Source organism: Lithobates pipiens, unplaced genomic scaffold (genome assembly GCF_037356315.1).
Source record: "Lithobates pipiens isolate NorthernLeopardFrog02 unplaced genomic scaffold, aLitPip1_a1.2 Scaffold_16, whole genome shotgun sequence".
Taxonomy (NCBI): Eukaryota; Metazoa; Chordata; class Amphibia; order Anura; family Ranidae; genus Lithobates; species Lithobates pipiens.
In genome coordinates, this window is record NW_027507748.1 from 653685163 (window position 1) to 653710888 (window position 25726).

General features: G+C 38.2%; 1 protein-coding gene across 1 annotated transcript; it reads left to right on the forward strand.

The window, feature by feature from the left end:
- The first annotated feature begins 5077 nt into the window (after positions 1 to 5077).
- LOC143984197 (uncharacterized) lies at positions 5078 to 6007 on the forward strand. Its single transcript, XM_077484490.1, has one exon. The coding sequence runs from the start codon at positions 5096 to 5098 to the stop codon at positions 6005 to 6007; it is 912 nt and encodes a 303-aa protein (XP_077340616.1). The 5' UTR covers positions 5078 to 5095.
- The last annotated feature ends 19719 nt before the right edge of the window (positions 6008 to 25726 follow it).

The window sequence follows — 25726 nt, forward strand, 5'->3', positions numbered from 1 at the left end:
TTGGTATAATGTTTCATAGTTTCATAGTTAGTAAGGTTGAATAAAGACACCAGTCCATCCAGTTCAACCTGAGTGTCTACAATTGTCCCTGTACATTGCACACTCACATTGGTCCCTACCCTCAAAGAGCCCACAATCCAAGGTCCCCATTCATATACTAGGGCCAATTTTGGACAGAAGCCAATTAGCCTACCTGCATGTCTTTGGATTGTGGGAGGAAACCGGAGTACCCAGAGAAAACCCACGCAGGCACAGGGACAGGCACAGGCACAGGGAGAACATGCAAACTCCAAGCAGGTAGTGTCGTGGTTGGGATTTGAACCAGGACCCTTCTTACTGCTAGGTGAGAGTGCTAACCACTACACCACTGTGCCACCCAATGTTCTTTTTATGAAATGCAGTGTTCCTTCTACGCCAGATATACTTGGACTTGGACACACACCTTCCAAAGAGTTCCACTTTTGTCTCATCGGTCCACAGAATGTTGTCCCAAAAGTCTTGGGGATCATCAAGATGTGTTGTGGAGAAATTGAGACGAGCTTTGATGTTCTTTTTGCTCAGCAGTGGTTTTCTCCTTGGAACTCTGCCATGCAAGCCCTTTTTGCCCAGTCTTTTCCTGATGGTGGAGGCATGAACGCTGACCTTAACTGAGGCAAGTGAGGCCTGCAGTTCCTTGGACGTTGTTGTGGGGTCTTTTGTGACCTCTTGGATGAGTCGTCGCTGCGCTCTTGGGGTAATTTTGGGCGGCCGGCCACTCCTGGGAAGGTTCACCACTGTTCCATGTCTTCGCCATTTGTGGATAATGGCTCTCACTGTGGTTCGCTGGATTCCCAAAGCTTTGGAAATGGCTTTATAACCCTTTCCAGACTGATAGATCTCAATTACTTTCTTTCTCAATTGTTCCTGAATTTCTTTGGGTCTCGGCATGATGTGTAGCTTTTAAGGATGTTCTGGTGGACCTTACTGTGTCAAGCAGCTCCTATTTAAGTGATGCCTTGATTGTGAACAGGTGTGGCAATAATCAGGCCTGGGTGTGGCTAGAGAAATTGAACTCAGGTGTGGACAACCACAGTTATAGTATGTTTTAACAAGAGGGGCAATCACTTTTTCACACAGGGCCATGATGGTTTGGATTTTTTTTCACCTTTAATAATAAACACCTTCATTTACAAATTGCATTTTGTGTTTACTTGTGTTGTCCTTGACTATTGTTTAAATTGGTTTGATGTTCCGAAACACTTAAGTGTGACAAACATGCAAAGGAACAGGAAATGAGGAAGGGGGCAAACACTTTTTCACACCACTGTATATATATATATATATATAATTTTTTTTTTGTATTGTGTGGCTATATATATATACTCTCCACTCCACTCTCTATATCCTATCTCTTTCTACCTGCACCCCCTCTCTATATCCTCTCTCTCTCCCTCTGTCCACACCTCTCTCTCTCTCTCTATATCCTCTCCCTCTGTCCACCCCCTTTTCTCTAGCTATATCCTCTCCCTATATATTCTCTCTCTCCCTCTCTCCACCCCCCCTCTCTCTCTCTATATCCCCGCTCTACATCCACCCCTCTCTTTCTAAATCTTATCTCTCTCCAACACCCTCTCTCTCGACATTCTCTCTATTAACCACCCTTTCTCTCTATATCCTCTCTCTATCCACCCCCTCTCTCTCTATATCCTCTCTCTCTCTCTATCCCCCCCCCCTCTATATCCTCTCTATCTATCCTCCCCTCTATCTACATCCTATATTTTTTTCTATTCAAACTCTCTCTGTATCCTCTCTTTCCCTCTCTCCACCCCCCTCTCTCTGTATCCTCTCTCTCACCCTCTATCCACCACCCCCCTCTCTCTCTATATCCTCTCCCTCTGTCCACCCCCCCTCTCTCTATATCCTCTCCCTCTGTCCACCCCCCCCTCTCTCTACATATCCTCTCCCTCTGTCCACCCCCCCTCTCTCTATATCCTCTCTCTCTACCCCCTCCCTATATCTATATCCTCTCTCTCTACCCCCCCTATATCTATATAATCTCTCTCTCTATCCACCCCCTCTCTCTCTATATCCACCCCCTCTCTCTCTCTCTGTCCACCACCCTCTCTCTCTATAGAAATCATTCCTTCTTTCTATATCCTCTACCTCTATCCACCCCCTCTCTCTATATCCTTTCTCTCTAGAAACCACCCCTTCTCTATACCCTCTCCCTATGTCCACCCCCCTCTCTCGCTATATCCTCTCTCTCCATAACCCCCCCCCCCCTTTATATATCCTCTCTCTCTCTCTCTCCCTCTATCGCTTCTCCCTTCATGTTTCTTTTCTATATATAATAAATTTTTAGACACCAGGCTCCATGACTTTTACTCTCTCTCTCTCTCTCTCTCTCTCTCTCTCTCTCTCTCTGTCTCTCTCTATATATCTATATCTATATCTATATTTCTCTCTTTATCTCTCAGTTAGACTTTCAAAAACAATTGATAATTTAGAAGGTCTTATGTAAAGCTCCATAGCTCAGCTGGAAGAGCACTGGTCTTCTTGACCTGGGGTCGTGAGTTCAAATCTCACTGGGGCAAATATAACCGTGTCTATAATTTTACTAATAAAAAAAAACATAAGATTGAAGTTATTATATACATCTAACAGAAATGTCATTGTTGCATCCTCACATAATCCTCGCAGAATTATGGAAAACAGTTATGCCATTTGTGTTATACATAGTATCTCTGTAAAAGTACAGCGTGGGTCATTTGAAAAAACAAAAAGATAAAAAACGATAAAAATAAAATTAATTAAAAAATATTATGTCTGTCTTTGCCAATGAGCATTATTGTTCTGTAGGAGACAATTTAAAGAGAAAGTAAACCCAGATGGGTTTCCTTACTTTTTATTTCAATGAAAAGGTAAAGCATAATGAACAACTATGCATTGCACAGTAGTCCATTATGTGTCACTTTGCTGAAACAGGAGCCAGCAAAGTCAACCTTGTCCCCTGTAGTCATGCGCCTCCATCTTCTCGGTGCGTTTCGCTTATCTGGCGATGTCATTTGTTGGAGACTCAACGATGTCACTAACACGCATGTGCACAAGATTTGCCACTCGCGTAAAATCACCCTTAACTGCGTCTTGCCTCCTGCGCCTTAGCGCCGCTGTCTACCGCTCACGCGATGCATAAAGAGATGTCTGCTTTTCGTCCAATATATTCAAAAGCATGTAGGTTTAGTAGAAATTCCTAGTACCTATCTGTAAGCTGTAAGCGAGGCTTATCTGTCGGTCAAAGTTGGTTGTAAGTGTTTACTACCACTTAAAAATAGCTTGTATGCAAAGAATAAAAAGTATATCGTAAATCTATTTTTATAGATTCTATTTAAGAAGTTCCATTTGATATACAATTTTTTTATTTTTTGTTACATTCCGAGCTTCAAAACTATTTTCAACCTCTGTACTAAAATCTGAATACTAACTGTTGCCTTTTTCATATCATTTGAATGTGTTCAATTATTTTTTAAATTATATTATTTACGTTTTTATTTTTCAGAAAAATGCCAAAATGTATTTTTAAAAAATGCCCACACATAACTGGGAAAAAAGAAAAAATTCCCAATGTCACATTACATCCCTTTCCAAAAGATATTGAAAATATCAAAGCATGGCTCTCTTGTGGAGATTTGACAGAGGATATATTGACGGAATCCGCACAAGCAATTTTACGTGATAAAAGGGCTGACCGTTTTCGCATGTGCTCAGAGCATTTTACAGAGGACAGTTATTGCTTTAAAAAAAAAACTTTTGTATTAAAAAAAAATGCTGTACCTCCTATTTTTCCTGAGGATCGATCAATGTCGTTAACAAAAAAAAAATTGTCTAAAAAGGCAGATAATCAAACTACAAATGTCATTCGTTCAGAAAATGTCATACCAACACCAAGCACATCTTCAACTACATGCCCTATCGAACAATCTTTATGCTGTTGTTCATGCCACGATTCTACCTCTGCCATAATTCCACAGAAATGTGACTCTGCGACTCAAACTTCTGACGAAGATTTCTTGTTTTCAATGTCAGAAAAATCTTATGTGTTTGGTGCTAGTTATAACGACATTTCCAAGGACCATGACTATGCGTTGTATTCAAACCTTGTGGTTCCACCAACATTATATTCAACTCCTGAAAAATTTAGTCTGAGTCAGGACCGACATCAAATACACTTTACGCCAATAAAGTCAAACAATGCAGAATTGAATAATGACACTAATAGCGATCAAGGCATCTGTGGCTTAATTCAATCCGAGGCTACTGAACAATCAATGTCCGTCAACCCATCTCCACAATCTGACGCAACTAGTCACATTGTGTTAGAGTCGGATTCCATTCGGGGAGATGTTATTGAACCTGATTTGACTTCATCTGAAGCTAATAATGACTTTAATTTAACATTGGACAGTACAATTGATGCAAATAGCACCTTAGATGAGAACTACATTACAGAAAATTCTGCAATTACAGAAAGTGACGTCTCACAGACATCAGATACTATCGCCGAAAAATGCAGTGAAACTAACCAAGATCAACAGAGAATCATTAATGATCGCAAATTTATTGTTTTTGAGTCCGAATTGGACAAACTACTTTGAAAATTTCTTTGCCCCAACCAAGACTGTTTTGAACTTATAGAAAAATTTGAAAAGGTCATCGTTGGCAGCCTTTTGAAAATCTACGGTACATGCCCAGACCAGCATCACCAAATAATTTGGCAAAGTCAGCCAACTATTGGAAATTTGGGTGCAGGAAATGTGCTATTGTCGTCGGCCATACTGTGCAGTGGATCTTCTTTTACTAAAGTGAAAGAATTGTTAGACATAGTAAATATTCAGTGTTTCTCAAAGACCACTTTCCACAAATATTTACATCGATTTATTTTTCCAGGAATCCATTTCGTTTGGGAGATGGAAAAAGAAAATCTAAAAGCTCATCTGCAAGATGATTCTGTTTATTCAGTAGGAGATGGCCAGTGTGACAGTCCTGGTTACTGTGCTAAATATTGTATATCATAGACTTTGAAATAGTGCAAGTGTCACAGACAACATCTTCTGTGGCCATGGAAAAATTAGCATTTAAAAATTGTCATGACAGAATTTTGGAAAATAGTTATGATGTTCAAGTGCTTGGGACAGATAGACATCCAGGAATAAGGAAAATGCTAAGAGAGGAATATGACACCATAGATCATCAGTTTGATTTATGGCACTACAGTAAATCCTTAAAAAAGAAGTTACCGGAAGCCTGTCGTAAGCCAAATTGTCATGAATTACAAGAATGGATTGCACCAATAGTTAACCATTTTTACTGGTGCAGCAGGACATGTCGAGGAGATGTTAATCTATTCTGGAAATTGTGGACATCTCTGCTCTTCCATGTCCGCAATATTCATCAGTGGGAGGAAGACGGTCAAAACAGTGCTTGCCTACATGGAGAACTATCCATTTTTGAAAAAAATGCTCGATGGTTAGTAAAGCCGAGTCCACCATATAAGGCACTTGAAGATATCATAGCCTCCAAACAACTAAAAAATGACATTCCTTTTCTTGTGCTGTACTGTTGTACTGGGGCAATAGAGGTTTTTCATAGCAATGTACTGAAATATCGTAGCAAGAGACTTCATTACCGAATGAATTCGATGGAAGCTAGAACAACAGTTGCAATTCTTGAACATGACAACAATGTAGGACGGCAACAAGCTATCGTGAAACGTAAAACGACCACAAGTGAGGATGTTGGGCAACCACGCACTCGTTTGGAACACCCAAGATCCCGGAAAAGATGGATTGTACGTACGATCTACGATCCTGTAACATCAAGTCACGTGTATGACATTATGGACACCATTCTAAGAATTGCTGGAAGACTCTTAGATTCCACGTGGATCAATAAAGAGGTCAACATCCCAAGAAATATTGCACCCACGGAAAGACCAGTGAAAGAAGAGGCGGTTGCCAGATACCGTTCATGATTCAATTTCTAATAGAGAGGTGAAGTATTTCCAAAAAAAATTACTTGTATAAAGATTTTCTAATTTGATATTGCAACAAGAATTGTTATTGTAAATGTTTAGAAGTTATATAATATATAATTATATTTTAATAGGTATGTTGGAATAAATGTTGGAAGGAAGGAATACTTTTGGTTTCGTTAATTTCGGTTTAAGGTTAGTAAAATGTTAATACATTTTTAATATAGATTTCACTTTAATAAATGTTTCTAATTTATTTTTTTTGGTTCTTTATAGTTTGTTTTTAGGGTTATATGTTACATGTTTTATTAACAAGAAACTACAATATTGAAGGAATTAAAGACCAAAAATACCAGCAAAAAAAAACTAGATTTCAAAAATAAGAGGTTAGTATTTTGTAAATCATATTAGCAAGTAATTTTTGATTGAAATGTATGCTCCACGAGTGATGAGATGCTTCCTGTATTATTCCGCTCTTGTGCTCTAACAGGGGCGGACTGACCAATCGGTCATTCAGTCGCCGTCCGAGGCCCCGGACCCATTAGGGGCCCCGTGGCCGGTCCAACGAGAGGCCCCTTAAAGCGCCTGTAATAATAATGCTAACGGCGTGCTGCTCCCCATCGGCCCTTCCTTCCCTCCCGTCCGTCGCCAGTGCTTGCACTGTACACTACATCACCTAGGACAGACCAGAAGGGAGGAGGGGCCGGCTGGGAGAAGCGCGCCGTTAGCGGAATTCTTACAGGCATCGGTTGACCAGGGTTAGTGAAACTTATTTGTTTTTACTGGAGTGCCGCCATCGGAGGGAGCGGGCACTGCAATGGGGCCCGGGCCAGAGTTCGGTGTGCTCTCCCCCCTCCACCACACTACTCCCCTGTAAGATCTCCCCCCAGTGTTCCCCTGTGTGTCCCTCTTAATTTGTGTGTCCCCCCTTGTGTTCCCATGCTTATGTGTTCCCCTGTGTGCCCCCCCCCACAGTGTTTTCCTGTGTGTCCCCCCACAGTCTTCCCCTGTGTGTCCCCCCACAGTCTTCCCCTGTGTGTCCCCCCACAGTCTTCCCCTGTGTGTCCCCCCACAGTCTTCCCCTGTCTGTTCACCCACAGTGTCCCCCTGTGTGTTTCTCCCTTCCCCAGTGCAGGTCTGGCTTGGGACGCAGGGGGCCCCATGATCTTCTATTGCCTAGGGGCGCCATCAGTTGTCAGTCCGCCCCTGTCTTCTACACACATCTCATTGTCCTACCTAAGTATGCATAGTTCTTGTAACTTTTAGTTGTGTGAGTGTGTACATATTATTTGGGTGACAATATTTCGAGTCACACATACCGACACACGTCAGTACATTATATATTTTTATGAGTTAAATCAAATCAATATATTTCTTGATAAAAATGTTTCATTGTAATTAGAGTCTAATGGATGTAGACATGCATCAAATTGTTATTTGCACCGACCTATTGTCATTCACATAGTATTTATATTAAATTATCATGTGATTTTAAGAGGTAGTAAGTGTGACGGACTGGGGTTTATATGGTCACAAAACAGACACCCCAAAGCAAAGTACATATTCATTTTTTTTTTTATATTTCTAAACATCTCCCTTCTATTCTATTAATAACCAGTAGATGGCAGAGAAGGTACACAAACAGAGTCTATATAAGGCCACACACCATGTGACTGGAAATTAAACTACTTCCAGCCATAAAGTCAGTGGTCATATCTCATGCTGTTTGTGTGATTCTTTGCAGGTATGTACTCTAAATTGTTCCTAATCTGTATTAACCTGTGATAGAAAGATTCCTAAACATCTTGAGCAGATGCAGAAAAAGTCTCAGCAGATTTTATGCTATTGTTTTGCTGTAATTAGAAGTTTAGAACAGCATGTGTGAGAAACAAGGGAAAAGGGCAAAAGAACATGAAAATACTGCATTAGTCAGAACAAATGTCTATGATAAACACTAAACCTTTCTAAATAGGTATATTTAAACCTGATTTATTGGAAATGGCATAGATTTATAGAAGCACATGTTTTCTGTTATTTAATATAGAAAAAAACCTATTGTATGTAAAGCTTATGTATTGCATCATACAGACATGCAATGTGCACCATCTAGTGGTTAAAAAAGAGTACCACCATGATAATATTTGTATTAAAGCAATACATTGCTAGTATGATTATTGCACACTTAAAGTGTACCAGAGAGATAAAGATAATTATCTATAACACTGAATAACAGGGATATATATGTTATTAAAATATAGTAATGTTCATTGTTATAACTACGTTTTAAAATACTTTAGTTAAAATCGGTATTATATATATTGTTAATGGTTATAAACATGTGACTATAAAAATGTAAAATATGTATTGTTATTTAAAAATTAAACTACTTCCAGCCATAAAGTCAGTGGTCATATCTCATGCTGTTTGTGTGATTCTTTGCAGTCCATGCCAAGCTGATCACCTTATCTCATCGCGTCTACAATCATCGGCTCTCTTAATTCACATTTTGAGGCCGGTAACATTTTTGGGGGCTCGTCCGGGATTCGTTGTGTTACCAGTGAGAAGGAAGCGCGAGACAAGCGTGAGCCTGCTACAGAGCTACAAGGAGAGTCGTGAGTGTCGTCTGCCTTGTGAGTGCAAGTCTTCAGATTGCAACAGAGATGGCGTCTCCTCGTCGTGCGCTGATGTGGGATATCCAGAAACAAATTCATCTGCTTAATGAAGAACAGCTGCATAGCCTTGCTATTACGCTGGGAGATGAAAGAGACGTGGACGTTCCATCAGTGACTGGTACCAACGAAATGGAACTTGTTGAATTTATTGAAGACTACTTGAGAAGTGATCAGCTGGAAAAGTTGGAAGATCAAGGTATGTCTTACCTACTCATTATCCAAGACAAGATCAATGAACTAAAACTTAACAAGGAAAGTACACCAACTATGGACATTGCAACCGCTGCAAAAAAAATAAGTAGTGGGACTGCAAGGACTGAACAGGTATCGGAGGTGGTGAGATTAACTGATGTTGTTGCTTTATTGCCACATAGAGAATTTAAAATGCATGGTGGTGTAATTTCAGATCATGGTTCGGACATGAGTTACAGTAACGTGTGCAGACAAATTGACGAGGGTCTAACAGAAAAATTCCCTGAATCTGAAATTATACGCACAGTGTTGAGAATAATCAAACCTGGTAATTTTAAAGATATGTTGACTGACAAAGATGATCTTACTGTTGCTGAATTGAAAAGGTTTTTGAAGTCACATATAAGAGAACGAAGTGGTAATGAGTTATTTCAGGACCTTAGCAATGCTGCCCAGCAAGAAAGAGAAACAGCACAACAATTTGTTTATAGGCTAGTGGGGTTAAAACAAAAGGTTCTGTCTACATCACAACATGATAGGCGAGAGCTTAACTATGACAAAAAACTGGTGCAAGGCATATTCCTTCATACACTGTATCAGGGACTAAATGAGAAAAATTCTAATGTTAGACGAGATATCAAGCCTTACGTGTCTGATTTGACAGTAACGGATGACTTTATCATAGAGCAAGTCACCAGATCAGTTGATGAGGAAACAGAAAGGCAGAGACGCTTAAACAGTGCACCTAAACATAAACCTATTACTGTTCATTCATCCCAGACACCAGGGAATAGTGAAAAAGACACCTTGCAACAGAGAGTTGAGGGAGATGTTAAAGCAAATCACACTGCATTAATGGAACTAACAACACAGGTCTCTGCTCTCACAAAGAACCTGGAAAAGATGATGAAGCTAACTCCTATTGTTGGAAACCAAATGACTAAGCCACTAACCAATGTTCAAGTTCCAGATACAACTCACTGCAAGCCCAGGTATGATGATTGCATTAAACGAGAGAGTCAGAACTGCTACCATTGTTTCTACTGTGGTTGGACAGGACACAGAGCGGTTGATTGCTTGAAGAAAAGAAGGCAGTCGGGAAACGACAGACGGTCACTGGGAAAGGGACAACCAGTGACCACCTCAAATGATCTGTCCCATGCTAAGGTAAACAGGGTATTCACCCACCGGTCAACTAGAACACTCCCAAAAGAGAATGGATTCTCCAAACAACACGTAGCACAATTAATTGGAGGAAAATGCCTACTGTCATGTCGGATGAATGGTGTTCCGGTTGACATGTTGATGGATACAGGAGCTCAGGTCAGCATTGTCGGGAAGGCATGGTTAGAAAAGTTTCTACCCAGTGTCTCCATTAGGCACATACAAGATTTACTTTGTGATGACAACTTATCCATTACAGCTGCAAATGGTTCTCTCATTCCATTCATCGGATGGATTGAAGTCTGCCTGGAATTCAAAAGTAGTGGACATGGAAACTCAGCCATTTATGTGCCAATGCTGGTGAGTGACTGCTGTAATGACAATCCAATTCTTGGGCTTAATGTTACCGAAGAATTGCTGAAAGGACAGACAATCTGCCCAATGACTCAGGAGAATATCAGAGCATTACAACAAGACGATACCAACATTAGAGAAGTGGTCTGGCTTAAGAACGACTGGATTCCAAACCACAAAGAAAAGGAGAGTATGACCAGCAAAACAAGACGTTTGATACATGAATGGAATAAACTCAGAGTCGATGAAGGAATCCTCTACCGACACTCTGGAACCCGAAAACAGCTAGTTCTACCAGAAAAGTTAAAACCATTGGTCTTAAGAAATCTTCATGATGACATGGGTCACATTGGTACTGACAAGGTAACCCACCTAGCACGTGAACGATTTTACTGGCCATTTATGCAAAAAGACATTGATGAATATGTGCTGAAGAAGTGCAGCTGCATCAAACGAAAGCGTCCAAATATCACCGAAAGAGCACCTATGGGTTCGATTACTACCAGTTCACCTTTGGAGTTAGTATCCATTGATTATCTTCACTTGGAGAAAAGCAAAGGAGGATATGAGTATATACTTGTAATAGTTGACCATTTGACACGCTTTGCACAAGCGTATCCAACTAAGAACAAATCTGGAAAAACGGCGGCAGAAAAGATCTTTCAAGATTTCATACCACGTTTTGGCTATCCAGAGAAACTCCACCATGATCAAGGAAGAGAATTTGAAAACAACTTATTTCAGACATTGCAACGATTGGCAGGGATTTCTCATTCAAGAACTACTCCATACCATCCACAGGGTAACCCAGTGGAGAGACTGAACCGTACTTTGTTACAGATGCTTCGCACCTTAGAGGAAGAGAAAAAGTCAGATTGGAAAGAACATCTTCCACATATGGTTCATGCATACAATTGCACCAGGCATGAAGCCACAGGATACTCGCCATTCTTTCTATTGTATGGAAGATCTCCTCGTTTGCCAATTGACCTAATGCTCAACCTAAATTTGGAAAAGGAATCAGAAAGTCAACCAACATTTACTCAGAAATGGGCATCTAGAATGCAAGAAGCTTACAAAATCGCATCCGAGAATAACAAAAAATCATCTGCTAAAGGGAAGAAGTACTATGACAAAAAGATAAAAGGAGCACCTCTTCAACCGGGTGATCGGGTCTTAGTACGAAATCTCTCTGAAAGAGGAGGACCTGGTAAACTTCGTTCATACTGGGAAGAATCAGTACACAAAGTGGTAGAAAGAATCAAAGATGGGCCTGTGTACAAAATTCAGCCTGAAAGTGGTAAAAAGACTATTCGAGTACTGCACAGAAATCTTTTACTACCAGTAAATGACCTACCAATTGAAGGACACATTCCAAGAGTACAGATGAAACAAAGACAATCAAGTAATAAAAAGAATACCAGAATGGATCTGGACCAGGAGGAGGAATGTTCAGATGAAGAAAGATGGTATTATCCTTATATACCAGAGACTACAGAAAGTCATGATCGTGTTGTGTCTCAACAAAACTCTCAAAACGTAGAGAAAATCCCATTAAGAGTTTCTGCTGAAGAGTTCTATCCTACAACTATCGCACCCAATCTTGAACAAGAACAAAATGATGGAACAGTAGTTGGCGACCAAATCTGGGCTACAGACATGGTGGGACTAGACACTGCAGGATTACCCTCATTAAGTCAAGACTTACCTGTGAACCAAGATATGCAAATGGAAAATGATGTTGATGGAGAAGACTCAACTCCTGTCAGAAGATCTACCAGACAAGCTAAGCCTAAAGAGATCTTTACATATGACACACTAGGTCAGCCAAGATACATACCAAGTCAGATTCACACCATACAAACTCACACAATGCTAGCTACTCCCAGGACATGCCAGGTAGTTAACGTAGCTCCTTGTTGGCAACAAGTACCTATTTGGGTTACTTAAATCACTAAATAGTGTTCAGATACCAATTGAGTTTAATGTCGGGAGCCATTAACTGAAGGAGGGGAGAGTGTGACGGACTGGGGTTTATATGGTCACAAAACAGACACCCCAAAGCAAAGTACATATTCATTTTTTTTTTTATATTTCTAAACATCTCCCTTCTATTCTATTAATAACCAGTAGATGGCAGAGAAGGTACACAAACAGAGTCTATATAAGGCCACACACCATGTGACTGGAAATTAAACTACTTCCAGCCATAAAGTCAGTGGTCATATCTCATGCTGTTTGTGTGATTCTTTGCAGGTATGTACTCTAAATTGTTCCTAATCTGTATTAACCTGTGATAGAAAGATTCCTAAACATCTTGAGCAGATGCAGAAAAAGTCTCAGCAGATTTTATGCTATTGTTTTGCTGTAATTAGAAGTTTAGAACAGCATGTGTGAGAAACAAGGGAAAAGGGCAAAAGAACATGAAAATACTGCATTAGTCAGAACAAATGTCTATGATAAACACTAAACCTTTCTAAATAGGTATATTTAAACCTGATTTATTGGAAATGGCATAGATTTATAGAAGCACATGTTTTCTGTTATTTAATATAGAAAAAAACCTATTGTATGTAAAGCTTATGTATTGCATCATACAGACATGCAATGTGCACCATCTAGTGGTTAAAAAAGAGTACCACCATGATAATATTTGTATTAAAGCAATACATTGCTAGTATGATTATTGCACACTTAAAGTGTACCAGAGAGATAAAGATAATTATCTATAACACTGAATAACAGGGATATATATGTTATTAAAATATAGTAATGTTCATTGTTATAACTACGTTTTAAAATACTTTAGTTAAAATCGGTATTATATATATTGTTAATGGTTATAAACATGTGACTATAAAAATGTAAAAGATGTATTGTTATTTAAAAATTAAACTACTTCCAGCCATAAAGTCAGTGGTCATATCTCATGCTGTTTGTGTGATTCTTTGCAGTCCACGCCAAGCTGATCACCTTATCTCATCGCGTCTACAATCATCGGCTCTCTTAATTCACATTTTGAGGCCGGTAACATAAACACTGATGGGTTTACTTCCTCGTAGATTAGCAGCAAAGACAAAGCATAATGGACTACTATGCGATGAATATTAGTCCATTATGTGACACTGACCAGACACAGGAGCCACCAAACTCAATGCTGTCCCCTGTAGTTCCGAGCATCCATCTTCTTGTTGTTGCTTCCTTGCTCTGGCGTTGTGATTCACGGGAGCAGCGATGTCGTCAGTCCCGCGCCTGCACACGGGAGCCGACACTCGTGCCATATCGCCATGATCTGTGGCAAGGCCAATGCGCATACGGCCTAGACAGACGTTGCTGTATTCAGGTAAATATCTAATAAACAGTATAGGTTTAGAACATATTTATTGGACCTACAGGTAAGCCTAAATCTATGCTTACATGTAGGGCAAAGTGGTTTGTATGTGTTCACAATCAATGGAATTTTTATGCTGCGGTGATGCTTAATAATCATTATGCTATATTTGTTTTTGATTTTTCAAGTACACTGCAACATACTAATTATTAAGCCGTTAGACATGTGCATATTTTTTTTAAATCAACACAAAAGATTATTTAAAAATATTAAATCGTGACTTTCTCTTCTTCAGTTTCAGATTAACTTCTGAATGGCCCTGGAGGGTTATATTCAAAACCAGCATATTCCTCAGGTGGTCCAAAAAAATAAAATTTTTTGACTATGAAAACGCTTCATATCATCTATATGTACAGTTATTAGAAGTTTAATTTTTTTAAATTTCACTCATTTGTATTAAACCTTTAGCTTTTGAAAATACTAGAATTTAAAGAGTTTCAATAAATATTTTAAATATACTAAAATCTCAAAATTCTAACATGCATTTTTTTTTTAAATAAAATGGCATTCTACATATTTTATTCTAGTGTAATGTGTTTTTTTTTAATACGTTTAATTGGTCAATATTTACCCTTTTTGTGGACAAACATAACACACACAAAACACCAGACCTTGTAGGCCTATAATTTAAACTCCAGACTTGGTAATAGTCACAACTATTTAAAATATCTATCTATATATATATTTTTATTGATTATTACAAATAATCGATGTAAAATTGATTTCATATTATAAAAAAAAAAAATTGTAATTCTGGTGTAAACCAGCGGTGTAGTGCTAGCAACAAGACCAACTAATATAATCAAAATGTATTTATTATATAATAGATCTTATCACTATAAAATGTATTTAGAGAGATATGTAGGTTTTTTTTTTTATGTGTGTGTGTATATATATATATATATATATAGAAAACAAAATCTATCTATATATATTTATTGTTGTTTTTGGTCTTTGGAATAAATAAACATCCCATAATGTACTCCAAAAGTGGCCGTAGCCATGCGATTGCCTGACTATGCTCTTTGGTTGGTCTATAGCGCCGAAAGAGAGGTGAGCCAACGGTGTCGTGACAGATAGTGTACTTTTGTTGCATCGTGTACGCTTTGTACTGTGCATGTGCAGTACACAGGAAAAGGAGAATCAGAAAAAAGAACTTTAAAATGAACGGCGCATGCGCCTTGAGTCCAGGTTATAGCCCTACCATCAAAGTGGCCATAGAGTTAGAATAAAAAAAAAATTGTGACAGAACCTCTAATAGGTGCAGCCCTCTCTACACTAGGATGCTGGGGCTTTCACCTGAACTCACGGCGCAGGAGCCGTTCAGCTTCTGATATGTTGGAATCTCATGTGAGCCGGCGCAGTTCAGAGTGGACACTTTACAATGGGCGTCCTGTATATGTCACAAAACCGGCAACAGGTTGATTAGAGCAGCGATAACATCCCAGCTTTGATTTCCATAGCTGTTTGCTCAGCGGTGTCCATTGTCAGATACAGCCTCTCATACTTGTACAAGTTACTTTGATAGACCGATCACCCATCACAGAATAGAATGGGTGATTTATCTATCAAACTCACCAAAGAGGAGGGTCCGTCTGTGACAATGGACGTGGTTGAACACACAGCTTTTGAAATGCAAGCTGCGATATCTACAGTGCTCAAACCAAAAAGTCTGCGGCGGCGATAGCTCTCCTCTCTCCTATCTTAGCCATAACAGACATGCCGCAGTGGGGACACTGGCTGCAATGGGCACAGTGGCTGACTGCATCTGTGACGGGCACTGGTGAGGCAGCATTGATCTCCTGTACCATGTCCCCATTCCATGATCATCTTCTATATTAAAAATTGACATCAGTTGATGGTTAAACTTAAAATTACGAACTGTTATGTGATGCATAGAAAGTCATTATAACTATATTTTAAGAATTGTTTAATCGTTATTTTTTTTGGTTTGTGGAAATTATAGAACACTCTTAATGTAAGTATTACACTTTCTTGTGGATTTCTTCTTCATAAAGTCAATCAAGTTTAAAGAGGGATTACACCCAAAAAAAATTATTAAAAGCCAGCAGCTATAAATACTACAGCTGCTGACTTTTAATAAATGGACACTCACCTGTCCCGGGTTCCAGCGATGCCGGCAGCCGAGGCCGAGCGATTGCTCGGACCTCGGCTGCTGCAGTCACCATTCTAGGTGAGGGAATCAGGAAGTGAAGTGAATCGGCTTCACTTCCTGGTTCCCTACTGCGCATGCGCGAGCCGCGCCGCGCAATAGGAAATCTCCGCGCTGTCACTGGGACCCGTGTGTGTCCCAGCAGACAGCGCGGCAGGGCATGAAATTAAACTCCCACGGGAGTCTATGCCCAGAAGTGGGTGAAAATACCTGTCTTTGACAGGTATTTCCACCCCCCCTCCCCCCTGAAAGGTGTCAATTGTGACACCGGAGGGGGAGAGGGATCCAATCAACGGAGGTTCCACTTTAGGTTGGAATCCCGTTTTAATATTTAAATTAAACTTCAACTCTAAATTAATAGCATGAGGAATGATTAAAATATAAATATATGGCTATGTAAAGAGAAATAATGTAATAGAGTAGAAATTAATTTAATTATTAATATTTTATTTACTTATTTTCATTCTCAGTTTATATACAACTTACACTGTAAACCAATTTATTATTCAAAATAATAAAACTATAAATATAGTTAAAATTAAAAAAACTTTTAAAAATTAAATAACAAAAATAAATTTCAAGTTTTCTCTTTTTATGTAAAAACTACCATTCTAAGGCCATGTCCCCAGCGTTATAATCATCAGAATATTTAAATCCCACATATTATCCATCTGGATCTGGAAAAGCGGTACGTACGCTATTTACTGCGCATGCCGGTATTGGACGTCGATTCCCCTTCCCCAAATATCCATGAATCCAGGCCGTGAAAGTTCGGTATGCAACTTTCCTCAAGTTTCTTTGAAACAAAAAAAAATAAAAATAAAAAAAAAAAACTAACAAGATAATGGAGATATGATTGTAATACTATCACTCTCACCATATACTTTCCTTCCGATCACTTTCAGTGTCTTGTCAATTGACTTTCATAAACTAAATTCTTTATGTAGACACATGTTATATTAATTAAAATACACTTACCTGTTGTCGTTGGGATTGGGAGGTTCTCTATCAGAAAGGTGTATCAGGTTGTGAATAATTGTATTATTGTTAGGGTTAACTACCATACAATTGAAAACTTCAGAATTAGTAATACACAAAAAATCTTCGGGTATATTGGCTCTTGTGTTTTCCATTTCTTGACAACAGATAGATTCTTCCGCCATTGTCATTGGCATACATTTGCCACATCGGCACCAATCAATGTTTCCAATTCTCACTTGCTGTCTTTTCTCTTCTTCGATTTCTGAGACCATTCTCGTTGGAGCTGGTGGATTATATGGAAAACAAGGATCCTCCTCAGGTGTTGGGAAACGAGACCACATTTTTTGAAGAAGAGAATTTCTCTGTTAATAATTTAAAAATAGAAAAAATCTATTTAAATTATATCTGATTATTTATAAACCAAAACAATATATATATTTTTTACATTTCCAAAAATTAGATAAATAATACAATATTAGGAAGCAAAGAAAATGTTAGTATTTGATATAATAATATAAAACTAATAATTTAATTTTAAAAAATAATAATAATAAATAAATATTATAAGTAATTTTAATATTTTAAATTATTTTCAAAATGGTTTCCAATCAATCTTAATTTTATAATATTTATATTAGTATAGAATATTTTTAAGTACTTACTCTTTCATCGTATACTCGTGAGCAGCTTTCATCATCAGAAGACATTGCAATGCTCGATGTTGGTTTCTTTTTTGAAAAGAAAAAAAAAAAATCTATAAAAATACAAAAAATAAAAATCAATTAAAACCTTGATTTTATCTAAAATTAGTTGATAAAATCTTAGATATTATATTGTGTATAGTGTGTTAAAAAAAAAAAAAACAATAAAGCTAATAGACATGTATTGCATAATTAATGTGTAAAAAGACCTGACACACACTTACCATTGGTTTTCTTTGACTTTGATGTATTATTTAAAATTGCTGATGAATGAAAATCTATGATTAAAAATTGAAACAATTATTATTCAAAAAGTAAAGATATCACTTTGACGTTACTTAAATAGTTAATGAAAATAGTAGATATTATTTTAAATTATATATAATAAAAAATGTATATAAATGTTGAATCGATTTAAGTATTTTTAATTGTGTTAAATATAAAAAAAAAAAAAAAAAATTTACTGACTAAAATAACATCATATACAATGAATTGTGTCCAAATATTTAGTAAACTAAAAATAAAAATATATATTTTTTTCATGGTTAATAAAATTAAAATAGAACATGAATCCAAAAAAAATTGTACAAAAAAGGGCATGTGAGTAGACTTGTTAACCATAGAATTGGTTAACTCCATGTATTTTAACAATTTGATTAATAAAATAAATAAATAATTTATAAAAAATGTAAATATTTCTTACCTATGAAAGAAGGATTCTACGGTGGGTTGTTAGTCTTCCACAATACTATGAAATTTTGATGGAAAATGTGTTTCTATTTTCACTTTCCAAAGGGCCGTTCATCAACCAGAGTGTTACTCAACAAATGTCCAAGGCTTGTCTGACTTAAAGTGAAATGATTGTGAACGATTGCTATTGGCTACTTAGATAAGAGCTACCACTGATTGGCTCAAAAACACCAAAAAAAAAAAAAATTGGAATACCTATGCTGGAGTCGCTGCGTCTACTAGACACCTAATTTTATATGCACACGTAAACAATGAGCCTCATTTACATCATAAAGAAAAATCGTCTACAAGTGGAAAAGATGAATGTACAATCTACTCCACAATACAATGTATATGTATGTGTGTATATATATATATATATATGTATGTGTGTATATATATCTATATATATGTATGTGTGTATATATATATATACACACACACACACCAAAAACATAAATTGTAGATAGATATAGACACACGTTGAGATATATATAAATAAATAATATATATATATATCTCAACACATACACACATAACAATTAAAAAAAAATATTATATATATATATATATATATATATATATACAATTTTTTTTTATTGTAATGTATATATATATATATATATATATATATATATATATATATATATATATATATATATATATATATATATATATAAAACCAGACATACACACAAAAAAAATAATATATATATAATTTTTTTTTTTATTGTAATGTGTGTATGTGTGTATATATATATATATATATATATAACCAGACATACACACACAAAAAAATATATATATAATTTTTTTTTATTGTAATGTGTGTGTATGTGTATATGTATATATATATATATATATATATATATATTTATATATATATATATATATATATATATATATACCAGCCATACACACCAAAAAAAGAATATATATATATATTTTTTTATTTTTATTTTTTGTAATGTGTTTCTATATATATATATATATATATATATATATATATATATAATTTTTTTTATTGTAATGTATATATATATAACCAGACATACACACAAAAAAAAATAATATATATATAATTTTTTTTTATTGTAATGTGTGTGTGTGTATATGTATATATATATATATATATAGTGTGTCTATATCTATATCGAATTTATATTTTTGGTGTGAGTGTGTGTGTGTGTATATATATATATACACATTACAATGTAAAAAAATGATATATTTATAATGTGCGTCTATATTTCATTTATATTTTTTGTGTGATTGTGTATACCGTATTTTTCGGACTATAAGGCGCACCGGATTATAAGGCGCACTAGCAACGACCGGCTGATAAAATGGATATTTCCATATATAAGGCGCATCGGACTATAAGGCGCACCGGATTATAAGGCGCACTAGCAACGACCGGCTGATAAAATGGATATTTCCATATATATAAGGCACATCGGACTATAAGGCGCACGGTCGATTTTGTGAGAAAATTTAGGCTTTTACGTGCGCCTTATAGTCCGAAGGTTAACGTCAAGAGACCGGGTGGCTTTTTCCACGAATCTCCAGCGATGTCAACAGGTCATATATAAGGCGCACCGGATTATAAGGCGCACGGTCGTTTTTGGGAGAAAATTTAGGCTTTTACGTGCGCCTTATAGTCCGAAAAATACGGTATATATATATATGTATATTGTTTTTTTTATTGTGTGGCTATATATATATATATATATATATATATATATAATCTCTATAAAGAACTAAACTAAATAAATAATTTTATTTTCCTCTATTTCGAGATATATATATGCACACACAAATATATATATATATATATATATATATATATATATATATATATATATATATATATAATTGTGTGTGCATATATATATATCTCGAAATAGAGGAAAATAAAATTATTTATTTAGTTCTATATTTAGAATATATTTTTAAACTTCTTATGAAATTTTAAATGTATTTTTATTATAGAAGAGCGCTGTAATCACATCTACGTCTGTGTAGATATAGTAAAACAGCTAGACTGTTTACTATATTGGTCACATGCTTTGTTGCCTTAGTAACGGCAACCGAGATCGAGGCTTGGTTAGGATTTCTTATGACGCTACGGCGCATGTGCGAGATTTCCGGAGTGAAATCTAACTAAGGGCGGAAATTACGTCCGGAAAGGACGTCAAAGCCAGAATTTGAAATGGCGCGGGCGATACCCGGAAGGGAGATATTTTGGAAAAGATAAAAAAAGGTATATACAGCGCTCGTTTTGAGAAATTACATATATAGGATGAAGGCTGATGTACAGTATTAGAGTAACAGTAGAAAATTTGAATTTTTTTGGTCGGGTTTACTTCCTCTTTAAAGAACTGTGCTTGCTGTGCTTGTGTAACCCCTTTCTTTTCATCGTGTGTTTGCCTCTCAAAGGTGGTTGCGCCCCAGAAGGAGCTGAGAAGTTGACAAGTCTTCGCTCCTCCCTCTCAGCGCCTGTGTTAAGGACATATCGATTACTGCCCTTTCTATACCTGCAGTTGCTAAATATTGAAGGTTGTCTTTTCTAATGTATTAGTTATTAGTAGCAAGGTTTAACAGTGTTGTAAGTTTCCATATGCTTTAACCACCTCAGGCCCTTAAGAATTTACCCCCTTCCTGACCAGAGCACTTTATGCGATTCGCCACTGCTTTGCTTTAACTGACAATTGCGCAGTCGTGCGACGTGGCTCCCAAAAAAAGTTGACATCCTTTTTTCCCATAAATAGAGCTTTCTTTTGGTGGTATTTGATCACCCCTGCGGTTTTAATTTTTTGCGCTATAAACAAAAGAGGAGCGACTATTATGAAAAAAAACGCATATTTCTTACATTTTGCTATAATAAATATCCCCCAAAAATATATAAAAAAACATTTTTTTTCCTCAATTTAGGCCGATATGTATTCTACATATTTTTGGTAAAAAAAATAGCAATAAGTGTTTATTGATTGGTTTGGCCAAAAGTTATAGCGTTTACAAAATAGGGGATATTTTTTTGGCATTTTTATTAATTTTTTTTTTTTACTAGTAATGGCGGCTATCATCGATTTTTATTGTGACCGCAACATTATGGCAGACACATTGGACATTTTTGATACATTTTTGGGACCATTGTCATTTATACAGCAATCAGTGCTATACAAATTCCTGTGTAAATGACACTGGCAGTGAAGGGGTTAACCACTAGGGGGCAGTGTAGGGGTTAAGTATGTCCTGGGGAGTGATTCTAACTGTGGGGGGGGTATGGCTACGTGTGACACGTCACTTATCTCTGCTCCCAATCACAGGGAGCAAAGATCAGCGCCACTGTCACTAGGCAGAACGGGGAGATGCTTGTTACATTCTTCCTCTCCGTGAGACAATCGCAGGTATCCCCACGGCGATCGAGTATGCGGCACCCGAGACTAGACTGACGGAGCTTGCGGCGGGCGCGGCAAAGTACAGGCACGTTAGTTTGCCTGTACGAGCTCTTCTGCTGACGTATATCGGTGTGAGGTGGTCGGCAAGCGGTTAAACTGTGCTAATATATTCAACTTGTTTATCACTATCAGGTGTTTGTCTATTTTTGGTGATAATCCACAGCCAGGATAACGGTATTTACCACGTGTCCTTAAATGTTTTTGCAGTAATTTTATTTAACCAGGTGTGTAAGAGGGGCTGAGGTCATTCTTGGAGTTGAGGCAGAGATCAGAGAATCCAAATCCACGTACAAATGTTGATTTTTTTTTTAGGAAGATTTTTGTCAAAATGCATTTACACTAAGCAGACACATGCAGCCAAAGAAAAATTTGACAGTGTCTCTTTACTAGACTTTTATAAACTTTATCTTTCCAATGAAAGATATCCCACTCTTCAAAATCACGCCTTATTCATGTCATCAAAATATGGCAAAAAATGTATCGCACAAACATTGCAGTTGTTTATGTTGCCCTCTTTTACTCTTATAATAAAAAATATTACAAAAAAGTGTTTTATTCATATATGTACATTATCTTTATCAGTGATCGTTAACTTGTGATCTGCCAGACTTGGTAATGTATTTTATGTGTGGCCCAAAATAATTCCTTTTTTTCCATTGTGGCCCCGGAAGGGCTACTGACGATTATACTGAGTTGCCGGCATTTTTATTATTGAAGATCTATTGCAGGTGATGCCTAAAATCTGACTTGTATCTTAGTGCAGAGTTCTGGGAAAATCAGTGAGCCAATCACACAAGCAGGAAATTAAATTTTTTGGGTTATTCTATACACCAATGGTGTACAGAAGGCCTCCAAGTTGCCATAGTACATTGCATTTTCCAGAAAAGGACTACGTCTACAAATTGAAAAGGAATGGTCATTTTTAAAAACATGCAATTACAACATGGCTTGTGTGGTAATTGTATATGCTATATTTTTAATTTTCTGTATTTTTTTCACATGAAATCGTAGTTATCCTTTAAACCTCAGTTTAGACTTGAATGTAATGTAGGTTTTGTCATTTTTTTTTTCTTTGTCAAAAGATTTATTAGAGTATACAATTTTACTTTCAAAAGGTTTTTATTTTGTGAAAAAGGCACTTGCAAGTACATAAGTAAATTAACAAACAGACGCCAGCAGGGTAGGCCTGCTGCCATAGAGCAAGTAAAATTCAAACAGACAGTAGTGCAAACATAGAGAATAATGACGAAAAAGTACAGACAGCATCCCCCTTCGGGGCGACAGGGGCCAAATGTGAAACAGAAGGGTAGCGCCTTGTACGGAGCCCATTAATAGCATCTGTCTGGGGGAGCAACCAGGAGACCCCCCTGACACCCCTAGTAGGGATCTTGCTGCGTCAGGGTAGGGGTGCAGTCCCCCCGATCTCCCACCTCCCACAAGGAGAGGGTATCCAGTGGGCAACGCACAAGGGGCTCCCCAATAAGCGTTCTGTCTGTATGATAAACCTGTCATTTATTGCTCTGTTGAGGTACTCAGGAAAAAAGTGATCTATAGGGATAGAAAAGAGAAAAGAGGATGAGGAGAATAGGACAGAGGGGCAGGGGGGGAAGCTACTTCCGGAAAAGGGTGAGAGGGTGTGAAGCTAGCTCGTCCACCGCTCAGTCAGAGAGGGTAGACTCTATGGTTTAGGTCGTGACGTCTGGGGAGGGCCTGGGGGCACTCCCGGCAGGAGGGAAATTCCTATGTACTGGGCCCAAGGATCCCATACCTTTCTAAATTTAGGTGTGGTATCCAACAGGATGCGTGATAATTTTTCTTGGGACATAATCCAGGATATCTTCCTCTTAACTGTGAGGAGAGAGGGCCTGGGTTGTTTCCAGGCGGTGGCAATCGCAATTTTGGCACCTAAAAGGATAAAGTGGGTCAATTTCTGAACGTTTATAGGTAGCGAAGGAACAGGAGCATTTAGCAACGCAACTTCAGGAGTTCTGGGGACCTGGCAGCCTGTTACCCTAAAAATCATGTTAAAGATTTTATTCCAGAATGATCGAAGCCTAGGGCATTCCCACCAGATGTGGATCATGGAGCCACGAAGTTGACACCCTCTAAAACATAAAGGGTTTGCCGTGGGATACATTTTGGCTAACTTGGCGGGAGTGAGATACCACCTGGTTATCAATTTGATGCTAGCTTCCATAAGTGAGATGTTTTGGATCCCACGGAAGGATCTGGCTAGGGCCGTCTGCCAGGTCTCCAGACTGCCGGAGGTTTGGAGGTCGGTCTCCCATGCTGTCATATAAGGAGATTTGCCCGTTGGGCCAGTGAGGGCCGAATAGATTGCTGATATGCCGGCCCTCTGCTCCCGGATCCTACCGCACCAGGTTTCGTATTCAGTAAAGGGGGGAGGAAGGGGCTTGTTCTTCCATAGCGAGTGTAGAAAATGAGATATTTGCTGAAAGCGGAATCTCTCTGATTCAGGGAGCTCCAAGTGTTCGATACAATGGGCGAGGGAGATTGGTCCCTTTGAGGTGAAGTAATGTCCTATCCGGTATAGTCCCTTGTCCAACCACCATTTGAAGGCGATAATATTGAGGCCAGGAGGGAAATCATGGTTGCGAAAGATGTGAGCCAGGGGGCTTATTGTTGAGACCAGGGACAGCTCCCTGCGGAGACTGTTCCATAGGGAGCAAGAGTGGGAGAGGGTGGGAGAAAGGATGGGCGGCCTAGCTTTGGGGGGGCACCACAATAGATAGTCTAGCGTGAATGAGGGTAAGGCCCAGCGTTCAATGGACATCCAGTTCGGTTTCTTGTATTTGGAGTAGATCGTGGAGAGTTGGGCCAGGCGGGCTGCGAGGTAATATTTGTGGAGATTAGGTAGACCCAACCCACCCCTGCGCCTGTGAAGGAAGAGTGTGTTTTGTGGGATACGATACCCCTTGTTACCCCATGTGTACTTCAATATCTTGCTTTGCAGTGATCTAAGATGGTCCTTCCGGACAGGTATGGGGAGAGCACGAAAGTAGTATAAGATTTTAGGAAGGAGGGTCATTTTGATGGAGTTAATCCGGCCAAGCCAAGATAATTCGTGTTTAGACCATGAACATAGGTCAGCTTCCAATTGTCTGTATAGTTTGGGATAATTTTGATTATACAACATCTCAGTCCTAGGTGTAAGTGAGATACCCAAGTATTTGATGGAAGTGTCACTCCATTGGAACGGGAAGGATTGTTTGAGTGAGTTGGCTAGGTGGGTGGGGAGAGATATATTAAGTACCACAGACTTAGAGTAGTTGACTTGTAGTCCTGAGATCTTGGCAAAGTCGTCCAGGACTCGGGACAAATTGGGCAAGGTAGTTAGGGGGGAGGTAAGGAATAATAGTATGTCATCTGCAAAGAGCCCACATTTGTGTGTTTGGTTACCACACTGGACTCCTCTGATGTCTGTATTGTGACGGACTGCTATTGCTAGCATTTCAATAGCTATTGCAAATATGAGGGGTGAAAGGGGGCAATCTTGTCTGGTGCCCCTAGTGATGGGTATGGGAGTGGAGTGGTAACCCTGAAGTCTAATTTGGGCCCTCGGATGAGAGTATAAGGCTTGTAGCAAGTCAAGGAAGCGAGCCCCAAATCCCCACCTTTCAAAGAGCTGGAAGATGTACTGCCAGGAGACTGAGTCAAAGGCCTTCTGGATATCTAAGGAAAGAAAGAAGCCGGATTGTTTGGGTCCCCCCTCCCAATTAGACTGCAATATGGAGACAATGTCGACCTCCCTCCGTATTTGGTCTGGTCCCTGCCTGCCAGGGATAAACCCAACTTGGTCCTTGTGAACGTAGCGCCCAATGAAAGAAGCCAACCTATTGGCCATTACTTTCGTGAGAATTTTGAGGTCATTATTAATGAG

Coding starts and splice junctions, on each gene's coding strand:
- LOC143984197 (XM_077484490.1), top strand. CDS start 5,096: ATGGAAAAATTAGCATTTAAAAATTGTCATGACAGAATTTTGGAAAAT.